The 22,243-nt window shown below is 37.5% G+C and overlaps 1 protein-coding gene across 4 annotated transcripts in view; it reads left to right on the plus strand.

Moving 5' to 3' along the window:
- The window catches only part of ZEB1 (zinc finger E-box binding homeobox 1), a 185,642-nt gene that overhangs the window by 162,174 nt on the left and 1,225 nt on the right, over positions 1–22,243 (plus strand). For all 4 annotated transcript variants that reach the window (XM_032395859.1, XM_032395856.1, XM_032395857.1 and 1 more), the window contains 3 exons: positions 7,384–7,586; positions 11,986–12,091; positions 18,474–20,281. In XM_032395859.1, coding sequence (XP_032251750.1) covers positions 7,557–7,586; positions 11,986–12,091; positions 18,474–20,281 — 1,944 coding nt within the window. In that variant the 5' untranslated portion in view covers positions 7,384–7,556. The remainder of the gene's footprint in view (positions 1–7,383; positions 7,587–11,985; positions 12,092–18,473; positions 20,282–22,243) is intronic.

The following is a 22,243-nucleotide window of genomic DNA, read 5'->3' on the forward strand; positions in this document are numbered from 1 at the left end:
AAAAAAAAAAAAAGAAGAAGATAGCAGGAGGGGAAGAATGAAGGGGGGGAAATCGGAGGGGGAGACGAACCATGAGAGACGATGGACTCTGAGAAACAAATTGAGGGTTCTAGAGGGGAGGGGGTGGGGGGATGGGTTAGCCCGGTGATGGGTATTAAAGAGGGCACGTTCTGCATGGAGCACTGGGTGTTATACGCAAACAATGAATCATGGAACACTACATCAAAAACTAATGATGTAATGTATGGTGATTAACATAACATAATAAAAAATAATAATAATAAATAAAATAAATAAATAAATAAAAGAACAATGCCTGGACGTTGATTTGCATTCACCCACATGGCAGCAGAAATGGAGCTAGGATGACCTTTAACTGCCGCTTGATTTTTTTTTCACTATTCTGGCAAGCAAAATATGATTTGTTCAAAACATACCGATTTGGAGACAAATGAGGTTTTTTATATTTGCTCTAGTCTATTCTGATATGAACAGCCAGTATGTGAAAAGTGATAAAATGCAGTTCTAATATGTTCATACTCTCCTGAAAGGAAACAGGCTACCATTCCCTCCTTCCATGCTAGAAACAGATGACAGTCGCATGCAGATATTCCTATAAGAAATTTTATGCAAGATCTGCACCAAGAACTAAGAAGTCACTTGGAATGTTGAAGGATATTTAAAGTATTAAGATCCTAAATCTGATTTGATTTTTCCAGGGTTCCCAGTTTAATGGATAGATTTAACTTAATATTTAAATAATCAACTTTTTAAAAAGACATTTTTAGAGAAGCCTAAAGCTTACCAAAAAAGTAAGACAGAAGTACAGGTATTTCCCATGTACCCTTTGCCCCCTAATGTGCATAGCTTCTCCCATTATCAACATAACTCATCAGAAAACACCCAAAGTCCATATCTACCTTAGGGTTCATTCTTGATGTTGTACATTCTTTGGGTTTGGACAAATAGGTAATGACATGTATCCATCATCATAATATCTCGTGGAGTATTTTAATTGCCCTAAAAATCCTCTATGCTTTGCCTATTCATCTTTCCCCACCTCCCCTCACCCCTGGAAACCACAGATCTTTTTGTGTCTCCATAGTTCTGCCTTTTCCAGAATGTCATTTAGTTGGAATTATACAGCATGTAACCTTTTAAGTTGGCTTTTTTCACTTAGTAATATGCATTTAAGTTTCCTCCATGTATCTTCATGGCTTGATAGCTCATTTCCTTTAAGTGCTGAATAATATTCTGTTGTCTGGATCTACCGTAGTATATTTACCCATTCACCTACTGAAGGACACCTTGGTTCCAAGCTTTGGCAATTATGAATAAAGTTGCTATACACATCCATGTACAGATGTTTGTATAGACATAAGTTTTCCAACTCATTTGGGTAAATACCAAGGAGTGCATATGCTGGATCCTCTAGTAAGAGTATGTTTACTTTTGTAAGAAACTGCCGGACTGTCTTCCAAAGAGGCTGTGCCACTTTGCATCCTCACCAGCAGTGTGAGTTTCTTTTACTCCACATCCTTGCCAGCATGTTGTGGTGTCAGTGTTCTGGATTTTGGCCATTCTGATAGGTGTGTGGTGGTATCTTGTTTTAATTTGCTTCCCCCTGATGACATATGATGTGGAGCATCTATATTTGCCATCTGTATGTCTTCTTTGGTGAGGTGTCTTCTAAGGTCTTTGGACTATTTTTTAATCAAGTTATTGATTTTTTTATTGTTGAATTTTAGGAGTCCTTTGTATATTTTGGATAATAGCCCTTAATCTGATGTGTCTTCTGCAAATATTCTTCCCAGTCTGTGACTTGTCTTCTAATTCTCCTGAGATCATCTTTCACAGGACAGAGTTTTCATTTTAATGAAGTCCAGCTTGTCAATTCTTTCTTTGATGTTATATCTAAAAAAGGCAGTGTCATACCTAGGGTCATGAAGGTTTTCCCCTATTTCTAGGAGCTTTATAGTTTTGCACTTTACAGTTAGGTTTGTGACCCATTTTGAGTTGATTTTTGTGAAGGGTGTAAGGTCTGTGTCTAGATTCATTTTTATGCATGTCCTGAATGTTCAGTTGTTCCATTACTATTTTTTTAATTTTGTGTTTAAATTCATTTTAGTTAATATATATTGTATTATTAGTTTCAGGGGTAGAATTTAGTGATTCATCAGTTGCATATAACACCCAGTTTTCATTACATCAAGTGCCCTCCTTAATGCCCATCACCCAGTTACCCCATCCCCCCATCCACCTCCCCTCCAGCAACCCTCTGTTTGTTTCTAGAGCTAAGAGTCTCTTATGGTTTGCCTCCCTCTCTGTTTCTATCTTATTTTATTTTTCCTTCCCTTCCCCTATGTTCATCTGTTTTGTTTCTTAAATTCCACATATGTGTGAAATCATGGTATTGGTCTTTCCCTGACTTATTTCGCTTAGCATGATACCCTGTAGTTCCATCCACGTCATTGCAAATGGCAAGATTTCGTTCTTTTTGATGACTGAGTCATAGTCCATTGAATTTATATACACCATATCTTCTTTATCCATTTATCTGTCGATGAGTCATCTGGGCTCTTTCCATAGTTTGGCTATTGTGGACATTGCTGATATAAACATTGGGGTGCATGTGCCCCTTCAAATCACTATTTTTGTATCCTTTGGATAAATACCTAGTAGTGCAATTGCTGGGTCATAGGGTAGTTCTACTTTTAACTTTTTGAGGAACCTCCAAAATGTTTTCCAGAGTGGCTGCACCAGCTTGCATTCCCACCAACATTGTAGGAGGGTTCCCCTTTCTCCGCATCCTCGCCAACATCTGTCCTTTCCTGACTTGTTAATTTTAGCCATTCTGACTGATGAGAGGTGGTATCTCATTGTGGTTTTGATTTGTATTTCCTTGATGATGAGTGATATGGAGCATTTTTTCATGTGTCTGTTAGCCATTTGTATGTCTTCTTTGGAGAAATGTCTGTTCATGTCTTCTGCCCATTTCTTGACTGGATTTTTTCTTTTTTTGGGTATTGAGTTTGAGTTCCTTACGGATTTTGGACACTAGCCCTTTATCTGATATGTCATTTGGGAATATCTTCTCCCATTCTGTACATTGCCTTTTAGTTTTGTTGATTGTTTCCTTTGCTGTGCCAAAAGCTTTTTATCCTGATGAAGTCCCAATAGTTCATTTTTGCTTTTGTTTCCTGTTCCATTACCACTGTTGCAAAAACTATCTTTCCTCCATTGTATTGCCTCTGCTCCTTTGTCAAAGACCAGTTGACTGTATTTATGAGGATATTTCTGGCTCTCTGTTCCACTGTATTTCTGTATTCTTACACCAATAGCACACTGTTTTGATTACTATAGCTTTATAGTAAGTCTTAAAGTCAGGGAGTGTCAGTCCTCCATTTATTTTTCACCTTCCATGTTGTGTTGGCTATTCTGGGTCTTTTGCCTCTCCATATAAACTTTAGAATGTTTGTCAGTATCCATAAAAGGACTTTCCAGATTTGAATTGGAATTCCACTGAATCAAGTTGGGAAAAACTGGCATCTTGACAACATTAAACATTGAATGTCTCCATTTATTTAGTTCTTTGATTTTGTTCATCAGAATTTTAGTTTTCCTCATATAAATCTTACACATAACTTTGTTAAATTTATGCATAAGTATTTCAACTTTTTTGGTGCTAAGTAAATGTTATTTTATCAATCAACTTTAAATTTTTGAAGGAAATTGAGAAGAATGGTGTAGAAAACAAAATAGATTCCATTGCAAAGAGTCAACTGTACCTTCCTTAAATCAGGAATCAGTTATGAAAAAGCAGAAATAGAAGTTTCACCTCAAAATAGATAGGATTTCCTGTAACTAAATCAGTGACAAAGGAAATAGAGGTAGGGCACTCTAGGACTGAATCCTCCACTGTGCCAAAAGGACACATTTTTGAAGACTATAGATTATTGCCCCTGGGGACACAGCATTACAGCTTTATGAATAGTGTTGTGTTGATCTATTTGCATATTTGGAGAGTCTATAGTTATAGGCATTGTAATCCTGTAGGGCCCTGCCATTTCTACTTTGATTTTCAGGGTTTTTTTCTCTTTTTTTAAAGATTTTATTGATTTATTTAGAGACAGAACAGGGGGAGGGGCAGGGGGAGGAAGAGAGAATCCCAAGCAGAGTCTGCACTGAGCGTGGAGCCTGATGCGGGGCTCGAAGTCATGACCCTGAGATCATGACCTGAGCTGAAACCAAGAGTTGGACACTTAACCAACTGAGCCACCCACCCACACACCCCAGTTTTTTTCCTTAAGGAAAATTTGTTAACATTTCACCTGAAGAAGCTGTAGGTTACAATAAATATGGAAAGGAAATTTAAAAATTTTAATGTATATGTATTTATGTATATATGTAAATGTTTATGTACCAAAAAGTTTATCAAGAAGCCTCATGAAAGAAAATAATGAGAACTTAAAAAAATGTTTCATTGCACAGATCAAATAAGGTTAAACTTTATATAGTCCATTGTTACTAATCAACACAGTAAAATCCCATAAAAGTTGGGGCCCTAATCATTCTGAATTAGTAAAACATTTGAATTTGAGAATCTGTTTTTAATTCAGGTAGTCATTACTTTCAGGTGTACAGCTAATAAAGTATTTCACAGTAGACATTCTGTCACACCAGTAACATCTGATTATCCTCAGAAGCCCTTAAGTTTTTAAAGTTTTAGTGGATTCAGGATGCTTTCCTGCACTTCATAAATTGTGAAAGGGCAAACTTTACTCCAGCAGGTTGAACTATCACAAACTCTGAATCAGTGGGGCACAAATAAAGGAGATTTTTCAAAGGTTTTATATCAAGTACTACTATCAGTCTGTAATGTTATGCTACCTAGCAAAGGAAGTTTAGGATACAAAAATTAGGGTTTTTTTTTAATAAGCATATTCACAGTCGCAGATACATAAGGAAATTACAGACAGGTCAAAAAAATAGACATAGGTTGGATTTTTTAGTACTCCTGAATCGCTACCTTAAGTTTATTATAAGAATTCTAAAAAGATAATTTTTTTCCTTACGTGGCAAGCCTTCTTTGCTAAAAAAAAAAAGTGATTCCTGTAAATAAGCAAACATCCAATATTTTTCAAAAATAGAAATAAAGATTTTTATTTAACTTTCAAGACTGTTCATTCTATAATTCACTTATTATGTTGGATATTCAGGTTTACTTTTCGTTGTTTTATGCCAGTATCCTAAAAGAATAAATTCATATCTCATATGTGTGAGAAATTCAATAGATGTTTTATGAAAATAATAACTTGCTGGTAAAATATCATGAGCACCTGTCACTGTACAAAATTATTAGTATTTTGTTTATTAATGATGAAGGCAAAGAAGAAAATAGAACATAATGAGAGCAGACAGCTGTATTACACTATGGATTATAAGCAGCTTGAGTAATGGAAATCACATTGTGATTGTGGTGCCAATAATAAAGCACCTGCGATGGCTGACTTGGGCTTTTGCCATTGTAGCCAGCTAAAATCAATAGGATGGATTAGGTACTCTGGCAAGCAGACTGTCCCAAATGTTGATTTCCTACTTGCCTGTACAAATAGGAAATTAATACTAGACAAAACATAGCATGATTTTCAAAACAATTTCATGTGGCTAATCTAGTCCCCACAGAAGTAGGTCATTTTAGAGACATCACCAACAGAAAATTCTCTGATTCCAGTTGCCTTGCTAGCTGATAATAAAGATACCATCATAAACTTTGGGGGATTTGGTTGTTTGATTTTATTCATATATTTGATACATATTTCAACATAATTAACAAACTATGTGGGGTCAGGTGCTCAGTCTATTACATGCAGGCAGGTTCTCAAGCAAGACTTTTAATTTATATGGACTTGAATTTCCATAAAGGTAATATATGTTTATGAAGAATTTTGAGATTGTAATAAAATTTTCTTGGTAGTCTTTTTCAATAAGAAATTCAAAATGAAGGTAGAGATACGATTTACAGTAAGTTATCTATTAGGAACTTATTTTTTTGAAGAAATAAATCAAATGTGGAAAACCACTCTTAGTTAAATAATATTAATTGGCAAAATAGTATTTTTAGGATTGTCAGGCTTAGATGGTTCCATGTTTAAAAATATGGTTCAGGGGCGCCTGGGTGGCTCAGTCGTTAAGCGTCTGCCTTCGGCTCAGGTCATGATCCCAGCGTCCTGGGATCAAGCCCCGCATCGGGCTCCCTGCTCCGCGGGAAGCCTGTTTCTCCCTCTCCCTCTCCCCCTGCTTGTGATCCTGCTCTCACTGTGTCTCTCTCTGTCAAATAAATAAATAAAATCTTTAAAAAAAATAAAAAAATAAAAAAAATAATAAAAAAAATAAAAATATGGTTCATTCAGGGGCACCTGGGTGGCTCAGTCGGTTAATCGTCCACCTCTTCATTTTGGCTCAGGTCATGATTTCATACGTCCTGGGATCGAGCCCCATGTCAAGCCACGTGGCAGGCTCCATGTTCAGCAGGGAGTCTCCTTGAAATTCTCTCCCTTGGCCCTTCCTCCCACTCGCGCACCCCTCTCTCTCAAATAAATAAATCTTAAAAGAACAATATATGGTTCACTCAGTGAACTCCAGTTTTTCTATATTGCCTTTATTTTCTGAATGCTATCCTGTATTTATCCATATAAAATTCTACAGAAAATGTATCCATGTATTTCAGTAAGGGAAAGAGCATAAAGAAGCATGCGTGGGAGGTCTTTGTGGGCCAGACCTAGATCTGGCTCCTGTTACTCATTTCCCCCAGTACTTGTTCTTGTGGTCTGAACTCTGTCATATGGCTACACCTAACTGCAGCGGTGTCTTGAAAACATAATCTAATTATATACTACTTACTCTCTGATGACAATAACTTTATAGTGTCCTTTCCAAATTAGAAAGCGTTAAATAATTAATGATACATTGTTACCAATAGAAAGATTCTATTATTGTGTACAAGTCCCCTTCAATATGTATACATTTACAAATGTAACATATATTTCTAATTTTATTTTGTTTTCTTTGTCTAATTAACCATACAAAAAGAAGGGAAGATTTGTGGTTTAGTGGAAAAGACATGGGACTTTGAAGTCAGACAGCACATGTTTGAATCCTGACTTCATCATTTACTAGCCATGTGACTTTTAAGTTATTTAACCTTTCTGAGCCTCCTGTTTTCTCTTGTATAAAATAGAGATGAGTATCATTGTATTGTTTTAAGGATCCAATATAAAGTGGGTGGCATAATATCTGGCACAAAGCATAGGGATTGAGTGGTAGCTTTGGTAATATTTTTTGAATGTTTTAAATTCAAAATATATGATCTTTCTTGTACAGGAACACCAGATGCATTCTCCCAGTTACTCACCTGCCCATATTGTGATAGAGGCTATAAACGCTTTACCTCTCTGAAAGAACACATTAAATATCGCCATGAAAAGAATGAAGATAATTTTAGTTGCTCCCTCTGCAGTTACACCTTTGCGTACAGAACTCAACTTGAACGTCACATGACGTCACATAAATCAGGAAGAGATCAAGTAAGTGAAATCAACCATCCATAGAGGCAAGGGTTTTAACATACTTAAAAGGATGTACTAGACAGCATCTTACCTGCAGCCTTACAAGAATGCAAGTGATTATTTGAATTATCTGGTCATTTCTGGGTTATAAAGTACATATGAACATTATTTCCAAGGTAACTAAGTTTTTTTATTCCTTTTCAGATAAGATTCCTTTCTTGATTTAATTATTTTGCTTATACTGTAACAAATATTTCCCTTAAGTTTAAAACTAGATTTCAAAATGCATTCTACCAAAATGCTCAGTGTAGGAAAAATAAATACTGGTTTCATAAACCATATGACTAAGTACTGACCAAATTGAGAAGAAAGTCAAATAATAATAATAAAAGTTAATTTCCTGGGAACCAAAGTCTACTTTATTTATTCTCAGTATAAGTTATTGTGTTCTGTTTACTGTAGGAAGGGAAGTTGCTTCCTCTAAGAATCTAAGGTTTAGATTCTAAACATTTTTATTCTGAAGACTCAATTTTCACATGGTTGATTCTATTCCTATGTCACTTTGCCTCAATTTCTAGATGTATAAACCAAGACTATTCTTCTGTAAGTTAAGTTACATTTGAACTGTTGGCTCTATACTTAAAGATTAAAGGCTAAGAAACTCTTGCCGGTTGTCCTTCTTTTATAAGATCCTGATAAGTGTCAACTCTAAACAATCAAATTAATATCAACATGATTCTAACTTTAAAAATCAAATAAATATTCAGCTGCACAGTGTATTTTAAGGGTATGTGTTATCGTTGGGGCACATGTCCAGTTTCTTGTATCAGAGGATTATGACTGTCTATAAATGCGAATCTGTGAGAACTCTGCCCTATGCATGTACCTAATTTAAGTCCTGTATCTCGTAGAGAACAAGTTAGACTCTTTCTAAGATGATGGCTAAACCAAGCAAAAAAAATTATGGCAGAAACAGAATCATCAAGCAGGGTCAACCTATCTTCTCAGGACTTTGGCAATAACACTCACCAAATCACAAAATAAAGGGGGAGAGGATAGCAATCAGGCAGTATAAGACCAAGATTTCCTTAGATAGGTTAATGGATAAGTCCATGAGGGAACACTTGAAATTGGGGAGAATACCGACAGAAGGTAGAAATTGATACAGAGAAGGAACTACTGAAGACGAAGACTATCTATCTACCATCTGCCCCTATGCAAGTCTTATCGGGGACAATGCAAAAGAGTGCTTTTTCCATCTCAGAGTCTTAACATGACTACAGTACAGTCAAGCCTTGGGAAAAGAGCCTATTCATGTGACATTTGGGGAGCAGACCCAAATGGCACCTGTTGCCCCCATATCCTTTCTCTACCAAGGGCCATTATCAAAGAGAGGATCTGCAAAGCACAGATAGAGCTAATGGTGAAAGTGAGAGATGCCATTATAGAAACAAATCGTAAGATCAATGATGAGCATGAAAGCCAGTTTTGTCGTGATTTTTCTGATGGGTGAAAGGTAGTAGGTTTTATATATGAAGTATGTGATCAGACAAAAATCAGAAAGGAGCTATGATTAGTACAGGGACCAATAATGTGAGGAAATATGATCGGGATGTCTTGGAAACAATTTAGGTTACAGGGCAGCAAACTTGAGTTTGAAAAGCATGCTATGACTCAAAGATAAGCATTTCCATGTATTATTAATTTATTCATTAAACATTTGTGTTTCTATTACATGTCAGGCCCTGTTCTAGGTATTAAAGGCACAATAGTGAAAAAGATAAGCAAAGATCAAGACAGTGGGGAGCAGCATATATTAGCAGGTGATATGTAAGAACAGGTAGTATGAAGAAAAATAAAGCAGAAGATAGAAAGTGAAGAAAGTTGCTACTTTTTTAAGGATAGAAAGACCTTTCTATGAATGGGACATCTGAACTAAGACCCAAATGAAAGGAAGGAGCCAGTCATAGGATAACTGGGGGGAGGGTGTTCCAGTCAAAGGGAACAGAGGGAAACATGAAAAGGCCTTGAGGCAGAAGCCTGTCCAGCATGCCCAAAGGACAGCAAGGAGGCCAGTGTGAATAAAGGGGAGAAAGATAGGTGAGGCCAGAAGTATTAGGGGCTGGATGATATACCTCCTTGTATAGACCATGATAGAGACTTTTGATTTTATTCTGCAGTGTGACAGGGAAACCTTTGAAGGATATTGAATTTTATCTTTATTTCCTTTTTATTTTTAAGGGAACACTGGCTGTTGGGTGGAGAGTAGATCAAAAAAGACAAGAGTGGAAGCAGGGAGACCACTTAGAGGCAGGAGACCATTTGGAGGCTAGTGCTATAATCCAGGCCAAAGGTGGTGGTGGCTTTGAAATCACTGGTGGTGACAGACATGACACAGTGATGAATGCTGGATGCAGAGTATATTCAGATGGCTTGCTGATGGATTGAGTAAGGGTGTTCAAAGGAAGAGAGGAATCAAGGATTACTCCAAAGTTCAGGGCCTAAGCAATAATCAAATAAATGAAGGTGTCATTCACAAAGACAGGGAACACCAGAGGCGGAGCTGACTCTCAGAAGGGAAATTAGGAGTTCAGGTTAATCGTGGCAAGTTTCACATGCCCATTGCTTTCCAACAGGCAGTATCAAGGTCTCAATTGGCTGGGAGAGTCTGGAGTTAAGAGGAGGGAGGAGGTCTAGAGATACCCTGTTGGGAGTTGTCACCATATATGTGGTGCTTATAACCATGAGTTTGGATGAAGTAGGGCCTGATACAGAGTAAGTACTCATTCTCTTTCCTTCCTGTATGAAAAACAAGAAGGGAGATTCCAGCTAGGGTGAGCATGAAGCAAGTAGAAAGTACTTGAGTTAAGCCTTTGAAGTATGGCTGGAATCTTAATAATCATTATAGGGAAATATAGCCAAGAAATAAGGAATAGTATAAACCAAAGCAAGGAGATAGAGTAGTATATGTGCAAAAAACTGAGACTCACTCAGTGACTGAGGCATGAACTTCTTATAGGAAACTGGTGAAGAATCAGCCTGGAAACTGAGGTAAACTTGGAATGTATAGACTCAGAATCTATATTCAGGGGCTAATGGGGGGAGCCTTTGGAGGTTTATGAGCAATTTATGGTTTATGATAGAATTCAATTCAAGCAGTGCTTTTGTATGGTTAATCTAATAAACAAAAAAAGCAGAAACAGACTCATAAACACAGAGAACATACTGGTGGTTGCCATGGGAGGGAGGGGATGGGCAAAACGGGTGAAGGGGAGTGGGAGGTCCAGGCTTCCAGTTATAGAATGAACAAGGCGAGGGTATGTGCTATGGTGAGCGCTGTGAAGTGTGCAAGACTGTTGAATCACAGATCTGTACCTCTGAAGCAAATAATACACTATATGTTAAAAAAAAAAAAGAAGAAGAAGATAGCAGGAGGGGAAGAATGAAGGGGGGGGAAATCGGAGGGGGAGACGAACCATGAGAGACTATGGACTCTGAGAAACAAACTGAGGGTTCTAGAGGGAAGGGGGTTGGGAGGATGGGTTAGCCCGGTGATGGGTATTAAGGAGGGCACGTTCTGCATGGAGCACTGGGTATTATATGCAAACAATGAATCATGGAACACTACATTAAAAACTAATGATGTAATGTATGGTGATTAACATAACAATAAAAAAAGAATGAACAAGGCATGGGGATGAAAGGTACAGCATCGAGAATATAGTCAGTGGTATTGGGGTAGTGTTGTATGGTGACAAATGGTAGACACTTGTGATGAGCATGGCATAACATACGGAGTTGTTTGACTCACTGTGTTGTATGCTGAAACATTGTCAACTATACTTGACTGGAAAACATTTTTTAATAATATATTTAATGATGGATAAATAAAAGTAAATAAATAAAATAACGGGACCTGGAAAAAAAATCTTTAAGGGTGCAGAATATATTTGAAATATATAAAAGTGAGAATTTGATAAACCAGACAGAAAGCTATTATAATACTCCATATTTGGATGAAAAGATGGAAGTATTTTTTAAATTCATCAGATTAAAGTACATTTTGGAAATACCAAGCATCTAAGAGAGGATAAACTACTGGAAAAAGCCTGGCTGCAGAAGAGATAATCTCTAGTTTCTAGTAAAGTATATATTATTTGTGCTAAATACTATATTACTCAATAAAGTATGATTCTCATACTCTAGCAAGTAGAGATTTTTCTCCATGTCAAAATTCTGATCCCACTATCACCCTTCTTTTTGGTGTAATATTCCAAGTGTTAGATTTTTGTGACTGCCTCAATTTGAAGGCTTTGAGAAGCAGAATTCACCAAAATATTACTTTTAGCAGATTGGCTATTCTTTTATGTCCAAATTTTTTTTGCTCTATAATTAAAATATCAATTCTTTCTTACAGAGACATGTGACACAGTCTGGGGGTAATCGTAAATTCAAGTGCACTGAATGTGGAAAAGCTTTCAAATACAAACATCATCTAAAAGAGCACTTAAGAATCCACAGTGGTAAATATTTGTTTTCTTTCTACACCTTGAATATCATAGCATATGTGGTTATAAATAAATCTCTTATAATGTGGTCTACACACATGGTCAGAAACTCTTTGCTTTTCTTGTAGGATAAAGACTAACCTGGAGAAATTTTCTATTTATAAATAGTATTTTATTGGAGTCTTAATCTTTAACTGAAGCATATTAAGCTAATATAATATGACATACTCCAAATTTCCTGATCAGAATATAGCATGTTTTAACAAGAAGTACAACCTCCTTGAGCTTTCTGAGGAATACTAATTTCATTGCCTCTTCTGCACAGTTAACTAGGGAATGAAAAAGGAAATAGAGGTACGATTTGCACAAGAAAGTAAGGATGCAAAGACATTCTTTACATGAGAGAAATAGAAGTGGAAACTCCAGATAGGAAGTGGTCAAGGGTGATGTGGAGTCACCCAGACAGGGCAGCATTGAAAATTTAAAAGAAAAATGTGTTCACCTATCATTTCATCTTTCTATTCCACATTCTTTTCTAAATTTTACTTACAAAATGATATTATATGATAAAAAATGTCTGTTTTAGAAACTTAGAAACAAAAAGAGCTGTATTTGCATGTCTTTAGGGGCTCTACTTCAACAAAAGCTGTAATGAAAACTTGGTAGCATCTCACATTGCACTCTGACATCTATTCATCTGATTAATTTTGGTATGTTATTTTAGATTTAAATAGTAGTGAAAAAGAACTGTTTTCTAATTAATGAGAAATGATGGGTGTCTGCACACTGCTTATTTTGTGAAAATGATTGTATTGACATTTACATCTTATAGACATCCTACAAAAAGAGTACAGCGGGTGGCTTTGTGAGAGGTGACTGGTGTGATATCTGTGTTTTATTTTGGAACTACATTTCTAGAAGTTTCACTGTCTTGTTTGTTGAGGGCTAAATAATGTTAAAGTTACCAATTTGTTTAAACCAAAATTCTTGCAAAAACATTTATTTATTTTCACACTTTAATATTCCTGGAAATAAGAAGTTGTCTTTTGCAGTCTGCCACAAAATCCTATTTATTAACTTCTGGGCTGTCAAAAAATTTTCATCAAGAATATATTTTTAATGACCTGCTTTCTTGCTACAGATGATTTGAAGTTATTGATAGAGATCTAGCTAATTCAAGAGAGTTTTCTTAAATGTTGAGATTGGGGTAGAGGAGGGAAAATAAAATAAAATTTAGAGCAAGATTCATGTACAGAATGAATGTCATATGGTCCTATTGCAGTTATATAGGATGTGGATCTGTCAGACCTGGTGATGATACGGAATTGGGAAGCATGCATCGCACGAGAGATTACAATGCAGGGCAGAAACGGAAGTTGATATTTAATCACAAAACTCTGCATTGATATTCAAAAATCAGTCTCAATCAAGTAGTAAGCAGGGAGCAACTGTCTGTAGTACTGACAGAAGAGTTTTAGGAGTTTGGATGGACAAGCGCTTGATAGAAGCTTGGTAATGGTACGCTGCTACCACCGCGGCTGAAGTAGCTGGTGCAAGTTTAGGCCACATCGTGGAGCACAGAGCGTCCGCCGTACTCTGCACTGTCCATTCATTATGTGTTTATAGGATAGTCTTACCCTCAAGGGGAAGTAATATGAGACGTATATACCTTTAATACAGCAAGAAATTTTAATTCAAAAATATATTAGGAAAATAAAGTTAAGTAACACAGGCATGAAGTAAACATGAAATAAAATGGATACTATGACATGCCAAGCACATGCTGGAAGTGGACCACACATTAGACTCTAAGGTTTAGGAACTCAGAAAACTGCAATCAGTAACCAAGACCCAGACTGTCTGTAAGTGAAAGGAATCAGTCGCTAGGAAAAGTACAACTCTTCCTGCTACAAAGCCCATAGGGAAGCAAAATGCATTTGATATCATTTTCCAAAATATCCTTAAAATAGTACAGCAGAAAATTTGATAGGGTTTTCTTTTTAAAGTAAGATTCTCCATGGGACGCCTGGGTGGCTCAGTCGGTGAAGCGACTGCCTTCGGCTCAGGTCATGATCCCAGGGTGCTGGGATTGAGCCCCGCATCGGGCTCCCTGCTCCATGGGAAGCCTGCTTCTCCCTCTCCCATTCCCCCTGCTTGTGCTCTCTCTCTCTTTCTGACAAATAAATAAAATCTTTAAATAAATAAATAAAAATAAAGAAAGATTCTCCAATAGAAAGCCAGTGATATTTCACCAAAATGCAGTTTAGAAAAAGCATTTCTCCAGGGTAGCCACTTGGATACAATCCAGGTATACAGCTCTCAGATGGTCTGGTTTATTCCAAAGGAAGATTTCTGAGTTGGGGCTTCTCAGTGTCATTCCAGGACTGGTACCAGTCTGTAAGCTTTTTTGAGACTGGTTCTTGAAGAGCTAAATATAGAAATTGAGAGTAATTTAGAAACTATTAGACGAAGAAAATGCTGTGATAATTTTATTATATTTTATACAATATTGATCTTACAGTAGATTGGAAATTTAAAACAAAAAACTGGGGGCACAGAAGGTCCTTCACCACAGATAGTTTTGAAAGAGCTGTTTAGAGTATCGAATAATGGATGAGCTTCATATCCTTCAAGAAACCTCTGTAATCTTTCTTTCTCAGCTCAGTTTTTAATCAGGATCTTTAAATTATACTCCCTAAAATTACCTGGATTGTTGCTGTCTTCCGACACCATTAAAACGAGCCATATGCAGAGTCATGTGTTTTAGCCATCATCTGAACTCCTCATGTGGGAGCTGAGCTATGATGAGGAGCAGGTCACCTCACCTCCACTCAGAGGTGAGACAGAAGGCTCCTGTTCCCGGGCTCTGATCCTCCCCAGAAATAACTTGGGTTTGTTCCATAGCCCTATGAACTTTAGCCTGGAAAGTTTTTACGTAAGATGCAACCAAACGTCCACCTCAGCCATTACAAAAAAGAAATCAGTATTCATAGGACATCTGACTTTTTACAGCACAACTTCACCTCCAGGGTTTAACAGTTGCTAGACAGACAAATTAGGTGATGTACTTTAGCTATAAACCATAAAGCTATAACGATAGAAACAAGGGGTTTTCCAACAAACATAGTGGATTTGGCTTTAGAACAATTGTTCTGCACTTTCTTTCTGGCAATGATAAAATATCAGGTAATCCCCAACAATAATACTGATGACTAGCATTTATTGAGTACTTAACTATGTACAGCCACATTCTAGTTATTTGTGTACATTAACTCATATAGTCCCAACGATAGCCCTATGAGGTAGATGCTATTACTTCTTCCCTTTCTACTGATGAGAAAATGGAGGCTCAGAGAGCTTACGTAACCTATCCAGAGTCACTCAGCTAGTCCATGGCAAAGCCAGGGCCCCAGTGCAAGTATCCTGACTCCAAAGCTGTTGCCTTAGCCACTGGGCTCCTCTATCTCCCTGTCTGTAAAGATAAAAATAATCTGTGGGGCGCCTGGGTGACTCAGTTGGTTAAGCATCTGCCGCCTTCTGCTCAGGTCATGATCTCCAGGTCCTGGGACCAAGCCCCATGTCAGGCTCCCTGCTCAGCAGAGAGTCTGCTTCTCCCTTTCCCTCTGCCCCTCCCCACCGCTCCTGCTCTCTCCCTCTCCCCTTCTCTCAAATAAATAAATAAAATCTTTTTTAAAAATAATCTATATTATAAATTCTTATTTTCCAAGTGTCTCTAACAAGAGAACAAGCATATGGCTCATCTAAAAAAGTTATGCAAGAATTTAAAATGTTAAAATAGAGATACTAGAACACATCCCTTGCCTTACACCCCTTCCCCCCAGAAATTTACCTGATGCATTTTGAGTATTGAATCATATTTCAGGCATCCCATTGGAAAGATACTGATAAACTGGAGAATTTCCAGAGATGAGTTAACAAGTGGGTAAGTGGGAAGGGTTCTAAAAACCATGTCCCATGAGGAGTCTTTGAAGGACCTGGGTATATTTAGCCCACACAAGGGAAGTTTAAGGATACAGATGACTGCTCTTCATCAGTTTGAAAGTCTGACTTTTAGAAGAAAAGTTAGACTTGCTCTGTGTGGCATCAGAGGGAAGGCTAGGACAGGAAAGTAGGCATTATAACAAGCGAATTCTGGCTTAGTACTCAACCTATCTCTCCAGAGAATTACTTTTTAAAAGATTCACTAACATGTATTAAGACCACACTAAGAGTTTTGCTATATTATGTCCTATAACTGCTACAACAATCCAGTGAGGATGTGTTTACGTTTATTTACACACCTAAACACTGAGGCTTGGAAAGATTAAGAAAACAGTCAGGGGCACCTGGGGGGCTCAGTCAATTGAGCATCCAACTCATAAGTTCAGCTCAGGTCGTGATCTCATGGTCATGAGATTGAGCCCCGTGTTGGGCTCCATGCTCAGTGTGAGTCTGCTTAAGATTCTCTCTTTCCTCCTCTTTCTTCTCCTGCCCCACTCGTGACCCCACCTTTCTCTCAAAATAAATAAATAAATAAATAAATAAATAAATAAATAAATAAATAAAATCTTTTAAAAAAACTAGTGGCAGAGCTAGGTTTTGAACCCAAATTCATGATCCTCAGCAGAACCAAACTAGACCATCTTCCATAGAGCTGTCCAGCAAGTAATAACCTCCTTTTAATAAAGGAGCTTAAGCAGGAGACTAGCTAAAGTCAAAGGTGATATAAAATGAACTCTTTTACTGTACAGGAGGTCCTCTTAGATCCCTTCCAGTTCTAATATCCTATTCTTCAAGTAATTATACTTTTAGAAAATATAACTTACTTTCTAAAAACTTTACAACACTGAAATTACATTATTAGAAGAACTTACATTGAGTTTCTCACTGCTTTCATTTTCATTCTTAAAAAGAACAGAAGAAAGAAAGAGTTTCATCTTGATACTGAGTAGATAAATAGCATCACCATATTCCATAATTTTGCAATTAGTCATTCATTCATCCAAAAAAGGTTTATGGAGCATTTTTGACCTACACTTCAATAGGTACAAGGCATAAATGGCACATGAGACTCAAGTTCCTATGTTATTGAAACTGATAGTCTTTAACCTATAAATTATAAATGAATGAACGATAAATATAAATTAAAATTAAGGCGAAAAATTAGGGTTGTCTGAAAGTATTCCATTTGGCTCCATGCTTCTCAAAATTTTCTACCAAAGTATCCCTAACAGCCAACAAGAATGAATGTCTTCTCTCCTGGAAGGTGAAGGAAGCAACTTGACGTAAGCCCCTACAAGCAAGGAGCTTCTTTGACATTGTGGTTTTTTCCTGACAATTCACATGAATATTGTCTTTTTCTCCATGGTATAATCTGTGTTTTAATATTAAAATGTTTTAAATTACTGTAACTGCTGTCACTAAAATTGAAACTACAAGAAAGTTTTGCATACCCGCTAGAACATTGCCTTCTAGCTCCAGGAATGCATACCTCCCAGTTTAATAAGCCAAGGCTGATAACAATACCTCATATGGAAAGTTTTCTGCCCATTGAGAAAGATCTTTTCAAGGAAACCTTAAAACCTTGTGGATATGGGAAGGATAGGTATTCGTACTTGTTAAGTGTTATATAAAGGGAGATTTTACTTACTTTTCTTTCCTCTAATATTAATTTCTCCTGCAGATGGTTAAGTATAGTGAAATACAGAAAAATTACATAGGTAGATGAAATAGGGTAAGAAAAAAAATTACTTGAGAGAGAGATGTACATTTGACCCTTGAACAATGCAGGGTTATGGGAGCTGGGCCCCCATGCAGTCAAAACTCCACATATAACTTTTGACTCCCCAAAACTTAACTACTGCTAGCCTACTGCTGACCAGAAGCCTTACCTGTAACGGAAACAGTCAATTAATACACGTTTTGAATGTTATATGTATTATATACTGTATTGTTACAATAGAGTAAGCAAGAGAAGAGGGTATTAAGAAAACTCATTAAGGAAGAGAAAATACATTTGCAGTACTGTAGGGTATTTATCAAAAAACATCCCCGTGTTAACTCAGCCCATGCAGTTCAAACCCATGTTGTTCAAGGGTCAACTAGAATTATTTTTGGCATTTGAGAATTATTTGAAGTCTTAAAGGTTAGCAGGAATATTATACACATATGCTGAGAAGACTTCCTTACAGGTTAGCACGTGTACTACAGACGAAGGTTTTGCTAGTCTTTATAACATTTATGTCAGCTTTGAACTTAACATGAATATTCTAAATAAAATTGTATCACAAGATACATGGAAATCTCTTTTTAAATTGATACTGTTTGTTTTAAGGAAAATGTGGATACATGAAAACTTACATGTAATAATTCAGTGAATATAATTTTTTTTGTTTAGGAGAGAAGCCATATGAATGCCCAAACTGCAAGAAACGTTTTTCCCATTCTGGTTCCTATAGTTCACACATAAGCAGTAAGAAGTGTATCAGCTTGATGCCTGTGAACGGGCGACCAAGAACAGGACTCAAGACGCCTCAGTGTTCCTCGCCATCTCTTTCGGCATCACCAGGCAGTCCCACACGACCACAGATACGACAAAAGATAGAGAATAAACCCCTTCAAGAGCAACTTTCTATAAACCAAATTAAAACTGAACCTGTGGATTATGAATTCAAACCCATAGTCGTTGCTTCAGGAATCAACTGTTCAACCCCTTTACAGAATGGGGTTTTCAGTGGTGGTGGCCCATTACAGGCAACCAGTTCTCCTCAGGGTGTGGTGCAAGCTGTTGTTCTGCCAACGGTCGGTTTGGTGTCTCCCATAAGTATCAATTTAAGTGATATCCAGAATGTACTTAAAGTGGCAGTAGATGGTAATGTTATAAGGCAAGTTTTGGAGAATAATCAAGCCAATCTTGCATCCAAAGAACAAGAAACAATCAATGCTTCATCCATACAGCAAGGTGGCCATTCTGTTATTTCTGCCATCAGTCTTCCTTTGGTTGATCAAGATGGAACAACCAAAATTATCATTAACTACAGTCTTGAGCAGCCTAGCCAACTTCAAGTTGTTCCTCAGAATTTAAAAAAAGAAAACCCAGTCCCCACAAACAGTTGCAAAAGTGAAAAGTTACCAGAAGATCTTACTGTTAAATCAGAGAAGGACAAAAGCTTTGAAGGAGGAGTGAACGATAGCACTTGCCTTCTGTGTGACGAATGTCCAGGAGATATTAATGCACTTCCAGAATTAAAGCACTATGACCTAAAGCAGCCTGCTCAGCCTCCTCCACTCCCTGCACCAGAAGCTGAGAAGCCCGAGTCCTCTGTCTCATCAGGTGGAGATGGCAGTCTGTCTCCCAGTCAGCCACCTTTAAAGAACCTCTTATCTCTTCTAAAAGCATATTATGCTTTGAACGCACAGCCAAGTGCAGAAGAGCTCTCAAAAATTGCCGATTCGGTAAACCTCCCACTGGATGTAGTAAAAAAGTGGTTTGAAAAGATGCAAGCTGGACAGATTTCAGTGCAGTCTTCTGAACCATCTTCTCCTGAACCAGGCAAAGTAAATATCCCTGCAAAGAACGATGAGCAGCCTCAATCTACAAATGCAAATGAACCCCCAGACAGCACAGTAAATCTACAAAGTCCCCTGAAGATGACTCACTCTCCAGTTTTACCAGCGGGATCAACCGTCAATGGTTCCAGAAGTAGTCCATCATCCCCATCACCTCTAAACCTTTCCTCATCCAGAAATACACAGGGTTACTTGTACACAGCGGAAGGTGCACAAGAAGAGCCACAAGTAGAACCTCTTGATCTTTCACTACCAAAGCAACAGGGAGAATTATTGGAAAGGTCAACTATCACTAGTGTTTACCAGAACAGTGTTTATTCTGTCCAGGAAGAACCCTTGAACTTGTCTTGTGCAAAAAAGGAGCCACAAAAGGACAGTTGTGTTACAGACTCAGAACCAGTTGTAAATGTAATCCCACCAAGTGCCAACCCCATAAATATTGCTATACCTACAGTCACTGCCCAGTTACCCACGATCGTGGCCATTGCTGACCAGAACAGTGTTCCATGCTTGCGGGCACTAGCTGCCAATAAGCAGACTATTCTGATTCCCCAGGTGGCTTACACGTACTCGACTACAGTCAGCCCTGCAGTCCAGGAACCACCCTTGAAAGTGATCCAGCCAAACGGGAATCAGGTAAAGAAAAGGCCCCTATCCCAAAGCTATTTACTAAAATGCTAGTTTGACTTCTTTCAGTGAAATTTTTCAAATAAAAATCAGTCTCTGTAGAGCCTAGCAGGTTGTTACAAACTATCATTTTTGAGAGGAAATAGATGAACATTTGCTTTAACTTTCATAGCATCTCGCCTTCAGTTTCTTACTAATCCCAGGTATGGTTATCAACTACAGTTGTGTTATTCTCCTGGGGAAATGAGAAGTCTCAGCTAAAGACTTGACTATCTGAAGCTTGAAACAGAAGAAAAATTGGAATACTCACCAATTGGACTTCTGTTTCTAGAGTTATATTCCCAAATTAGTAACAGTTTCTGCTGTATCATCATTAATGCATGAAAATACATTCCCATTCACAGACATTTCACACCAGCAAAACTGAGCTATTACTTTTTATGTGTTAACACCTATATTTATTAAAGGCTTTAATTAAACAAGACTTAAGTATACAAAGAGCTCACCTAGTGAATTTGCTGATCACTATGAGCTGTAAACTAAAACAGTATTCAGTCATAATTAATATATATGAACCTATATGTGCATTTTCCTCCTTACCTTTCCCCCCAAAATCCATGATGCAGTTTTAGATAGAACCATTTTGTGTACTATGGTGTGGCTCATTATCCAGACTTTTTCTAGGTTACTAACCTTGATGGCCTCCCAGTTTTTTTCATCGGTTTCTTATTGAATCAACCATATACTAGAGATAAATGTGATCTTTCATCCAAATATTTGCTATAAGTAGGTACAGCTGAAATAATTACAACATCCTGTTCAAATGTATATCTGCTGCTTTTTTTTTCCCCCTTAAAAATTCCTACTGATTGGGTTTCCTGCAATTGTGGTTACTCTTGAAAAAAACTCTCACACAACTAATGAATTCATATAGACTCTCGGTGTTTAAAACACTGTGCACACCTTTGAATAATAAAGGGGGACCCACCAACATTTCACTTAATCATATGGCCACGTCAGATAGCAATGAAAGTAGTCAAGTTACTTTAGCACAAACTGGCAGCTCACAAACCACCCAGGCAAATGGCTGCGCCTCTCCCACTTTGCAAAACTATAAGAAATGTTGTGAAAAACCTTTGAGCTTTTAGACTATTTGTGGGCTTAGAGGCAATAGAATGGAAGACTTTAGGAAAGACATAAGGATCTTGAGGGACCCAACTCCACTACCAGTCATTGTTTACCTACATGAGAGCTTCCTACACATTACCGCCCTGGGACTGCCTGAAATGTTTTATTCCACTGAAATTCTGAAGATTTATTTTGTCTAGCAAGTATTCTTGCTTCCAAAACAGAGACCCTCCTGCATTGTTTTGCCATCTTTTTCCTTAGCAAAGTGGTAGAGCAAATCCCTCTCTTTTCAAAGAAACCATGGAGGTCAGTTCATAGACTTCTGAAGTTCCGGAGGATACAACTGAAAGACCACCTTTAAAAATAGAATCTTGGGGCGCCTGGGTGGCTCAGTCGTTAAGCGTCTGCCTTCGGCTCAGGTCATGATCCCAGGGTCCTGGGATCGAGCCCCTCATCGGGCTCCCTGCTCAGCGGGAAGTTTACTTCTCCCTCTCCCACTCCCCCTGCTTGTGTTCCCTCTCTTGCTGTGTCTCTCTCTGTCAAACAAATAAATAAAATCTTTCTAAATAAATAAATAAAAATAGAATCTTAATTTTTGCTTAGTAAAACCCAGAAGGAAAACAGTTAAGGCAAATAATGCAGTTAGAGATTGGTGATGATGTAGCAAACTCGTAAGTTAAAATTTTCTGCAAATTTCTCACAAAGTCATGATTTGTTTGAAACCAGGTAAATTTTGTTAGTATACATTTTACATTCTTTCTTTTCATCAGTTGATCACTTGTTTTTGTCATCGTTGTGACTCTTTTGCCCCCAACCTGACTTTTTTCTGTATCAACCCCCACC

The sequence above is a fragment of the Phoca vitulina genome, unplaced genomic scaffold (genome assembly GCF_004348235.1).
Source record: "Phoca vitulina isolate PV1807 unplaced genomic scaffold, GSC_HSeal_1.0 scaffold88, whole genome shotgun sequence".
Taxonomy (NCBI): domain Eukaryota; kingdom Metazoa; phylum Chordata; class Mammalia; order Carnivora; family Phocidae; genus Phoca; species Phoca vitulina.